The 11,160-nt window shown below is 43.1% G+C and overlaps 1 protein-coding gene across 1 annotated transcript; it reads left to right on the top strand.

The window, feature by feature from the left end:
- Positions 1–5,678: 5,678 nt before the first annotated feature.
- On the top strand, positions 5,679–10,796 carry LOC131271137 (uncharacterized; the record flags this gene model as incomplete). The annotated part of the gene is made up of 2 exons (XM_058272523.1): positions 5,679–6,563; positions 6,864–10,796. Coding segments are annotated over exons 1-2 (4,818 nt in total), but the record flags the coding sequence as incomplete, so codon positions are not given.
- Positions 10,797–11,160: the final 364 nt, after the last annotated feature.

The raw sequence follows: 11,160 nt of genomic DNA, 5'->3' as shown, positions 1-11,160 counted from the left end.
AAAGTCACTTTAAGCACCTTCTAAACCTCATTTTGCATCGTCTCATTCTCTTTAAAGTCACCTTAAGCACCTTCTAAACACCATTTTGCATCGTCTCATTCTCTTTAAAGTCACTTTAAGCACCTTCTAAACCTCATTTTGCATCGTCTCATTCTCTTTAAAGTCACTTTAAGCACCTTCTAAACCTCATTTTGCATCGTCTCATTCTCTTTAAAGTCACTTTAAGCACCTTCTAAACCTCATTTTGCATCGTCTCATTCTCTTTAAAGTCACCTTAAGCACCTTCTAAACCTCATTTTGCATCGTCTCATTCTCTTTAAAGTCACTTTAAGCACCTTCTAAACCTCATTTTGCATCGTCTCATTCTCTTTAAAGTCACCTTAAGCACCTTCTAAACACCATTTTGCATCGTCTCATTCTCTTTAAAGTCACTTTAAGCACCTTCTAAACACCATTTTGCATCGTCTCATTCTCTTTAAAGTCACCTTAAGCACCTTCTAAACACCATTTTGCATCGTCTCATTCTCTTTAAAGTCACTTTAAGCACCTTCTAAACCTCATTTTGCATCGTCTCATTCTCTTTAAAGTCACCTTAAGCACCTTCTAAACACCATTTTGCATCGTCTCATTCTCTTTAAAGTCACTTTAAGCACCTTCTAAACCTCATTTTGCATCGTCTCATTCTCTTTAAAGTCACTTTAAGCACCTTCTAAACACCATTTTGCATCGTCTCATTCTCTTTAAAGTCACTTTAAGCACCTTCTAAACACCATTTTGCATCGTCTCATTCTCTTTAAAGTCACTTTAAGCACCTTCTAAACCTCATTTTGCATCGTCTCATTCTCTTTAAAGTCACCTTAAGCACCTTCTAAACACCATTTTGCATCGTCTCATTCTCTTTAAAGTCACCTTAAGCACCTTCTAAACCTCATTTTGCATCGTCTCATTCTCTTTAAAGTCACTTTAAGCACCTTCTAAACCTCATTTTGCATCGTCTCATTCTCTTTAAAGTCACTTTAAGCACCTTCTAAACACCATTTTGCATCGTCTCATTCTCTTTAAAGTCACTTTAAGCACCTTCTAAACCTCATTTTGCATCGTCTCATTCTCTTTAAAGTCACTTTAAGCACCTTCTAAACCTCATTTTGCATCGTCTCATTCTCTTTAAAGTCACTTTAAGCACCTTCTAAACCTCATTTTGCATCGTCTCATTCTCTTTAAAGTCACCTTAAGCACCTTCTAAACACCATTTTGCATCGTCTCATTCTCTTTAAAGTCACTTTAAGCACCTTCTAAACCTCATTTTGCATCGTCTCATTCTCTTTAAAGTCACTTTAAGCACCTTCTAAACCTCATTTTGCATCGTCTCATTCTCTTTAAAGTCACCTTAAGCACCTTCTAAACACCATTTTGCATCGTCTCATTCTCTTTAAAGTCAATTTAAGCACCTTCTAAACCTCATTTTGCATCGTCTCATTCTCTTTAAAGTCACTTTAAGCACCTTCTAAACCTCATTTTGCATCGTCTCATTCTCTTTAAAGTCACTTTAAGCACCTTCTAAACCTCATTTTGCATCGTCTCATTCTCTTTAAAGTCACTTTAAGCACCTTCTAAACCTCATTTTGCATCGTCTCATTCTCTTTAAAGTCACTTTAAGCACCTTCTAAACCTCATTTTGCATCGTCTCATTCTCTTTAAAGTCACTTTAAGCACCTTCTAAACACCATTTTGCATCGTCTCATTCTCTTTAAAGTCACCTTAAGCACCTTCTAAACACCATTTTGCATCGTCTCATTCTCTTTAAAGTCACCTTAAGCACCTTCTTAACACCATTTTGCATCGTCTCATTCTCTTTAAAGTCACTTTAAGCACCTTCTAAACACCATTTTGCATCGTCTCATTCTCTTTAAAGTCACTTTAAGCACCTTCTAAACCTCATTTTGCATCGTCTCATTCTCTTTAAAGTCACTTTAAGCACCTTCTAAACCTCATTTTGCATCGTCTCATTCTCTTTAAAGTCACTTTAAGCACCTTCTAAACACCATTTTGCATCGTCTCATTCTCTTTAAAGTCACTTTAAGCACCTTCTAAACCTCATTTTGCATCGTCTCATTCTCTTTAAAGTCACTTTAAGCACCTTCTAAACCTCATTTTGCATCGTCTCATTCTCTTTAAAGTCACTTTAAGCACCTTCTAAACCTCATTTTGCATCGTCTCATTCTCTTTAAAGTCACTTTAAGCACCTTCTAAACCTCATTTTGCATCGTCTCATTCTCTTTAAAGTCACTTTAAGCACCTTCTAAACCTCATTTTGCATCGTCTCATTCTCTTTAAAGTCACTTTAAGCACCTTCTAAACACCATTTTGCATCGTCTCATTCTCTTTAAAGTCACTTTAAGCACCTTCTAAACACCATTTTGCATCGTCTCATTCTCTTTAAAGTCACTTTAAGCACCTTCTAAACACCATTTTGCATCGTCTCATTCTCTTTAAAGTCACTTTAAGCACCTTCTAAACACCATTTTGCATCGTCTCATTCTCTTTAAAGTCACTTTAAGCACCTTCTAAACCTCATTTTGCATCGTCTCATTCTCTTTAAAGTCACTTTAAGCACCTTCTAAACCTCATTTTGCATCGTCTCATTCTCTTTAAAGTCACCTTAAGCACCTTCTAAACACCATTTTGCATCGTCTCATTCTCTTTAAAGTCACTTTAAGCACCTTCTAAACCTCATTTTGCATCGTCTCATTCTCTTTAAAGTCACTTTAAGCACCTTCTAAACACCATTTTGCATCGTCTCATTCTCTTTAAAGTCACTTTAAGCACCTTCTAAACCTCATTTTGCATCGTCTCATTCTCTTTAAAGTCACTTTAAGCACCTTCTAAACACCATTTTGCATCGTCTCATTCTCTTTAAAGTCACTTTAAGCACCTTCTAAACCTCATTTTGCATCGTCTCAATCTCTTTAAAGTCACCTTAAGCACCTTCTAAACACCATTTTGCATCGTCTCATTCTCTTTAAAGTCACTTTAAGCACCTTCTAAACCTCATTTTGCATCGTCTCATTCTCTTTAAAGTCACCTTAAGCACCTTCTAAACACCATTTTGCATCGTCTCATTCTCTTTAAAGTCACTTTAAGCACCTTCTAAACCTCATTTTGCATCGTCTCATTCTCTTTAAAGTCACCTTAAGCACCTTCTAAACACCATTTTGCATCGTCTCATTCTCTTTAAAGTCACTTTAAGCACCTTCTAAACCTCATTTTGCATCGTCTCATTCTCTTTAAAGTCACCTTAAGCACCTTCTAAACACCATTTTGCATCGTCTCATTCTCTTTAAAGTCACTTTAAGCACCTTCTAAACCTCATTTTGCATCGTCTCATTCTCTTTAAAGTCACTTTAAGCACCTTCTAAACCTCATTTTGCATCGTCTCATTCTCTTTAAAGTCACCTTAAGCACCTTCTAAACACCATTTTGCATCGTCTCATTCTCTTTAAAGTCACTTTAAGCACCTTCTAAACCTCATTTTGCATCGTCTCATTCTCTTTAAAGTCACCTTAAGCACCTTCTAAACACCATTTTGCATCGTCTCATTCTCTTTAAAGTCACTTTAAGCACCTTCTAAACCTCATTTTGCATCGTCTCATTCTCTTTAAAGTCACTTTAAGCACCTTCTAAACACCATTTTGCATCGTCTCATTCTCTTTAAAGTCACTTTAAGCACCTTCTAAACCTCATTTTGCATCGTCTCATTCTCTTTAAAGTCACCTTAAGCACCTTCTAAACACCATTTTGCATCGTCTCATTCTCTTTAAAGTCACTTTAAGCACCTTCTAAACCTCATTTTGCATCGTCTCATTCTCTTTAAAGTCACCTTAAGCACCTTCTAAACACCATTTTGCATCGTCTCATTCTCTTTAAAGTCACTTTAAGCACCTTCTAAACCTCATTTTGCATCGTCTCATTCTCTTTAAAGTCACCTTAAGCACCTTCTAAACACCATTTTGCATCGTCTCATTCTCTTTAAAGTCACTTTAAGCACCTTCTAAACCTCATTTTGCATCGTCTCATTCTCTTTAAAGTCACTTTAAGCACCTTCTAAACCTCATTTTGCATCGTCTCATTCTCTTTAAAGTCACCTTAAGCACCTTCTAAACACCATTTTGCATCGTCTCATTCTCTTTAAAGTCACTTTAAGCACCTTCTAAACCTCATTTTGCATCGTCTCATTCTCTTTAAAGTCACTTTAAGCACCTTCTAAACACCATTTTGCATCGTCTCATTCTCTTTAAAGTCACTTTAAGCACCTTCTAAACCTCATTTTGCATCGTCTCATTCTCTTTAAAGTCACCTTAAGCACGTTCTAAACACCATTTTGCATCGTCTCATTCTCTTTAAAGTCACTTTAAGCACCTTCTAAACCTCATTTTGCATCGTGTCATTCTCTTTAAAGTCACTTTAAGCACCTTTTAAACACCATTTTGCATCGTCTAATTCTCTTTAAAGTCACTTTAAGCACCTTCTAAACCTCATTTTGCATCGTCTCATTCTCTTTAAAGTCACTTTAAGCACCTTCTAAACACCATTTTGCATCGTCTCATTCTCTTTAAAGTCACTTTAAGCACCTTCTAAACCTCATTTTGCATCGTCTCATTCTCTTTAAAGTCACCTTAAGCACCTTCTAAACACCATTTTGCATCGTCTCATTCTCTTTAAAGTCACTTTAAGCACCTTCTAAACCTCATTTTGCATCGTCTCATTCTCTTTAAAGTCACCTTAAGCACCTTCTAAACACCATTTTGCATCGTCTCATTCTCTTTAAAGTCACTTTAAGCACCTTCTTAACCTCATTTTGCATCGTCTCATTCTCTTTAAAGTCACTTTAAGCACCTTCTAAACCTCATTTTGCATCGTCTCATTCTCTTTAAAGTCACTTTAAGCACCTTCTAAACACCATTTTGCATCGTCTCATTCTCTTTAAAGTCACTTTAAGCACCTTCTAAACACCATTTTGCATCGTCTCATTCTCTTTAAAGTCACTTTAAGCACCTTCTAAACCTCATTTTGCATCGTCTCATTCTCTTTAAAGTCACCTTAAGCACCTTCTAAACACCATTTTGCATCGTCTCATTCTCTTTAAAGTCACTTTAAGCACCTTCTAAACCTCATTTTGCATCGTCTCATTCTCTTTAAAGTCACCTTAAGCACCTTCTAAACACCATTTTGCATCGTCTCATTCTCTTTAAAGTCACTTTAAGCACCTTCTAAACCTCATTTTGCATCGTCTCATTCTCTTTAAAGTCACTGATCAGGCAAAAATTGACACTCAAACACGTAAACAAAAACATAGGCAATTATGGCAATTACGGCCATAATTGATTTATAGGGCCGAACCCGTTACGTCAAAAAGGGGAACTAAAAGGGAGTTACAAAAAGGTTATAAAAGATAGTTGCAATAAAGCAAAACTCTCTCTTCCACCAAAAATCACCCGGGTAATTATAAAACGCAGCTGAAGCCATCCGAAACATACCCCGAAAGAAAACTCGCGCAAGAACATTGGTGCCGTGACCAGGATTCTTGAAATACGAACGTTGGTTAATTTTATCTTCGCGATTTCGGGCCGTTTTCATTGCGCGATACCATAAACGCTACGTACGCCGTTTTTCGATTCAAAATGCCCGCGGAACCCATCATCCTTTCGTCGAGAAGAGCGATCCTTCTCGTTTCACTCAGCCGTTACGAAAGCTTCGTTCGCGATTTTCAACAAGACCGTGATCTTGTTGAAGTAGAAGCCAGAATATCCAAGTTCGAAAGGTTATGTGAAGATCTTGAAAAGCTGCAGCAGGAGCTTGAAGACGGAGCTACAACCGAAGAGGAGGTCAAGCAAAATGAAGCTCTTCGCGCCGATTTCGAGCCTCGTTTGATACGGGTGGAAGCAGAACTGAAGGCAAAAAGACCCTCACAAGGCTCGTCATTTAATGCCACCGGTAATTCCTTGGCTGGTATTAAACTTCCGACCATATCACTGCCTCAGTTTCATGGAGATTACATGGAATGGCTTACGTTTCGGGACACGTTCGAGTGTCTGATTCACGACAACCGTGATCTTCCCGCCATCCAAAAGTTTCATTACTTGCGCGCAGCGATTAAGGGTGAAGCAGCACAAGTGATAGAAGCGATCACTATTAGCGCGGCAAATTACGAGATAGCGTGGCAGGCATTAACGGCGCGCTACTCCAACGAATATTTATTGAAAAAACGTCACTTGCAAGCACTGTTCACTATGACGCCCGCGAAAAGGGAAACCGCGACCGCACTGCACCTCTTAGTGGACGAGTTCGAACGGCACAAGAAAACCCTTGACCATCTTGGGGAAAGGACGGATACATGGGGAGTTTTGCTGGAACACTTGTTGTGCACCAAGTTGCCAACAAGCACACTGAGGGACTGGGAGGAGCACGCATCAAACGAAGAAAGCCCGACGTATGCTAGCCTGATTGTTTTCTTGCAGCGCCGTATGCGAGTGCTTGAAACGCTATCGGTGAACAAGGAGCAGGATGTCAGTTTTAGCGAAGCGCAACATCATACAAAACGGATGCCACCCACGCGGCTAGGAAGCTTTGCAGCGGCATCAAATGCTGTACGCAAATGCTCTCTGTGCGATTCAGAGCATTTTCTTGCAAAGTGTTCCCGATTCATTGCATTGAGCCCGAACGAACGCCATCGCACCGTAATGAACGCACGATTATGTTTGAATTGCCTTCGAGACAATCACCGCGCCCGCGACTGCACTTCGCAGTACAAATGCCGCCACTGTAATTCACAACACCACACTATGTTGCACTCACACACGTCACAGGATCACTCTGCCGGAACATTCTCCACTGCCATGCCAGCTGCGAGCATTGGACCAGCCACTAACGATCACACGGCAAATCTTCAGCGAACTTTCGCAGCAGCAATGGAGCGAGCACCAACGCAGGTTTTGCTCCAAACTGCCATCATCAATATAGTTGATTCTTTCGGATTAGTTCATCCAGCTCGAGCACTTTTGGACAGTGCCTCGCAGCCTGATATGATAAGCAGTCAGCTCGCTCATCGACTGAGGCTAAAAAGAAAGAAGGTTAATGTTATGCTGCAGGGTGCAGGCCAATCTACCCGTCCGCTGAAAGAATCCGTTCACGCGAAGATTGCCTCACGAACGAAACAGTTTGAAGTGGGTGTCGAATTTTTGATTGTCGACAAGTTGATGGCTAATCTGCCGCTGCGGGACGTTAACACGACGAGCTGGAACATCCCGTCCGAGCTGATCCTAGCCGATCCAGAGTTCTACAAATCTTCGGCAATCGACATTATTCTTGGCGCTCGACATTATGCTGCTTTCTTCGAAGGTAGCGCCCAGCTCAAACTAGCACCTACCCTTCCAACGCTGCAGGAAAGCGTATTCGGATGGGTCGTCACTGGTTCGATTGGATCGCCAGAGCCTTCGGAAGGCACTTCTAATGTTGCTCACACGACAGCTGTAATTTGTATGACAACTCTAGAAGAATCCATCGAGCGGTTTTGGAAATCAGAAGAGTTATGGTTCAACGATGGCTACTCACCCGAAGAACGCCAATGTGAGGCTATTTACCGAAACACAACCCAGCGGGATCCATCGGGTCGATACATAGTTCGTCTTCCGAAGCAACCAGATTTCTTTGACAAACTTGGACTGTCAAGGGATATGGCTTTGCACCGCTTCATACTTCTCGAAAGAAGACTCCAACGTGATCCAGACCTAAAAGAAGAATACCACAAGTTCATGAAAGAGTACTTGGAACTGGGGCACATGACTCCCACGTCTCCAGCAGACAATGATCACGGGTATTACTTACCGCACCATCCCGTTTTGAAAGAATCTAGTACGACGACAAAGCTCCGGGTCGTTTTCGACGGATCAGCGAAGACATCTACTGGATATTCGCTAAACGATGCATTGCGTGTCGGTCCAGTAGTGCAAGACCAGTTGCTGGATATAATTCTTCGTTTTCGCACCTACAAAGTAGCGCTCGTTGGTGACATCGCGAAAATGTACAGGCAGATAGAAGTCCATCCTGATGACCGTCGGTTTCAACGCGTGTTGTTTCGATTCTCACCGGATGCTTCAGTGGAGACTTACGAGCTGAATACGGTGACCTACGGGCTTGCTCCATCTTCTTTTTTGGCTACGCGTACGTTGCTGCAGTTGGCCGAGGATGAAGGCACGAACTTTCCGCATGCTGCACAAGCTTTGGTTCAAAATTTCTACGTGGACGACTTCATCGGTGGTGCTGATTCAGAGGAGCAAGCAAAGCAGCTACGAGAGGAGCTCGATGAATTGTTAAAAAAGGGTGGATTCTCTCTGCGAAAATGGACCTCTAGTAAGTTGGCCGTGCTCTCTGGTTTGACGGAGGATCAGATCGGAACGCAGTCAACGCTTCAATTTATGCCCGACGAGAAGATAAAGGCACTCGGTATCGCTTGGGAGCCCGAAGCTGACGTTTTATCCTTCGAGTCGCGGATCGACGCCGACACTAGCTACCCCACAATGCGGTTAATATTCTCTGGCATCTCCCGAATGTTCGATCCGATAGGATTGATATCGCCGATCATCATTCGCGCTAAGTTGCTGATGCAGGAATTGTGGGTGCAGAAGCCTGGCTGGGATAATCCTGTTTCTGACAGCATCTATAAAAAGTGGACATCCATTAAATCCGACTGGCCAATTATTTCCGGTTATAAAAGTGATCGCTACGCTCTCTTACCTGATTCTCGCGTTCAGTTACATACGTTTTGTGATGCCTCTGAAGCCGCGTTCGGTGCATGTATTTACTCGCGTTGTGAAAACAAACAAGGACACGTACGAATCTCGCTATTAGCATCGAAGTCACGTTTAGCACCACTAAAACGGGTTACATTACCGCGATTAGAACTTAATGCAGCCGTTACAGGAGCGCATTTATACGATCGTGTGAAGCAGGCGATGGGACTCGAATCAGCGGAGTCATATTTTTGGTCCGACTCGACAGTTACGCTGCATTGGCTGAGTTCACCGCCCAACAATTGGAAAACGTATGTAGGCAATCGCGTCGCGGAGGTACAAGCCTACTCACATCTCCATCCCTGGAAACACATTGCGGGATGTTCGAATCCTGCTGACTTGGTATCACGAGGCGTGACCGCAGCAGATTTCGTGAAAAGTGCACTGTGGAGCAGCGGTCCAGAGTGGTTAATTCGTCCAGCGTCTGAATGGCCAAATTCAACACCAACGGTTGCGGATGGTGCCGAGCTAGAGATTCGTCAAGTGAGTGCAGCGGTTGCCGTCATCGAGACAGTGCATCCTTGGTTCGAGCGGTACTCATCATACACCAAGCTTCTACGCGTCATTGGGTATTGCCTTAGATTCGTGCGCAATGCTAAGGAGAAGTGCCGTACTCGCCGCGATCCATTGGAGCCCCCAGCGTCATCAACTATCACTCCGGACCTCATGGAAGCTGCTAAAACTGTGCTATGCAAGCTGGCACAGCAAGACGCATTTCCAACGGAGCTCGAGCGGTTGAGGAAGCGTGAGGTGGTTCCAAAGCGCTCACCACTTAGACGTCTGAGCCCGTTCATCGACAGCGAAGGAGTTATGAGAGTAGGAGGGCGCCTCAAGCTCTCACAACTGCCTTATCAATCGAAACATCCAATTCTTCTGCCCAAGAAGCACATCTTCGCACGCCGCATCGCAGAGCACCTTCATAGAGAACTCATACATGGTGGCGGAAGATTGCTGCTTTCCCAGATTCGCGAAGAATTTTGGCCACTCGACGGACGACATCTGGTGAAAAGCGTCGTTAGGCACTGCTTACGATGCATTCGCCAACAGCCCATACTTGCGCAGCAACAAATCGGGCAGTTACCATCATCGCGGATCACACCGAATCGACCGTTCGCGACCATCGGAGTGGACTATGCTGGGCCGATCTACCTACGACCGATCCACAAACGAGCAGAGCCCGCCAAAGCATACCTCTGCGTATTTGTTTGCTTTGCTACGAAGGCTGTTCACCTGGAACTAGTGGGTGATTTGACCACTGCTGGTTTCCTAGCATCACTTCGACGGTTTGCATCGCGCCGAGGACGTCCGTCCCATATCTACTCGGACAACGGTAAAAACTTCGAAGGCGCAGCCCGGGAGCTTAGTGAGCTATTCGAGATGCTCCATGATCAGGAGCAAAGTAACATCATCGTTTCGACTTGTGCTGATATGGGCATCACTTGGCACTTCAGTCCACCAAGGGCTCCACACTTTGGCGGATTGTGGGAAGCTGCAGTGAAGACCGCCAAAAGACACCTGTTTCGCCAGCTGGGCAGCACGAGACTGCCTTATGAAGGATACATCACTGTGCTGCACCAAATAGAGGCAGCAATGAATTCGCGTCCGCTGTTACCTATGTCGGACGACCCCAACGATTTAGCCGCTTTAACACCTGCACATTTTCTTATAGGCACATCCATGAACGCCATCCCCGAGCCGGACTATTCAAACCGAAAGACGTACACCCTGAGCGAGTGGCAGAAGTGGCAACTGCTCGTCCAGCGCTTCTGGAAACATTGGGCCAGCGAGTATCTACAAGAGATGCAAAGGGATACGATGAAGACCTGCAGCAATTCAGATTTCGCACCTGGCAGACTGGCAATCCTGATGGACGAGGCTCTTCCTACAACACAATGGCCACTCGCGCGGATAGTTGAGACGCACCCCGGCACGGATAGTTTGACACGTGTGGTAACATTAAGAACTGCAAAGGGAATTTCGGTTAGGCCAATCGCTAAAATTTGCTTGCTACCGGAGGCAACAAACTGAGCTTATCACCACGTGGAGAATAATTGTTGACGAGTGTCAAGGGGGCGGAGGATGATCAGGCAAAAATTGACATTCAAACACGTAAACAAAAACATAGGCAATTATGGCAATTACGGCCATAATTGATTTATAGGGCCGAACCCGTTACGTCAAAAAGGGGAACTAAAAGGGAGTTACAAAAAGGTTATAAAAGATAGTTGCAATAAAGCAAAACTCTCTCTTCCACCAAAAATCACCCGGGTAATTATAAAACGCAGCTGAAGCCATCCGAAACATACCCCGAAAG

This window comes from Anopheles coustani, unplaced genomic scaffold (assembly GCF_943734705.1).
Source record: "Anopheles coustani unplaced genomic scaffold, idAnoCousDA_361_x.2 U_18, whole genome shotgun sequence".
Lineage (NCBI taxonomy): Eukaryota > Metazoa > Arthropoda > Insecta > Diptera > Culicidae > Anopheles > Anopheles coustani.
Note: the sequence above shows the minus strand (reverse complement) of the source record. Positions and strands in the feature narration are given on the sequence as shown.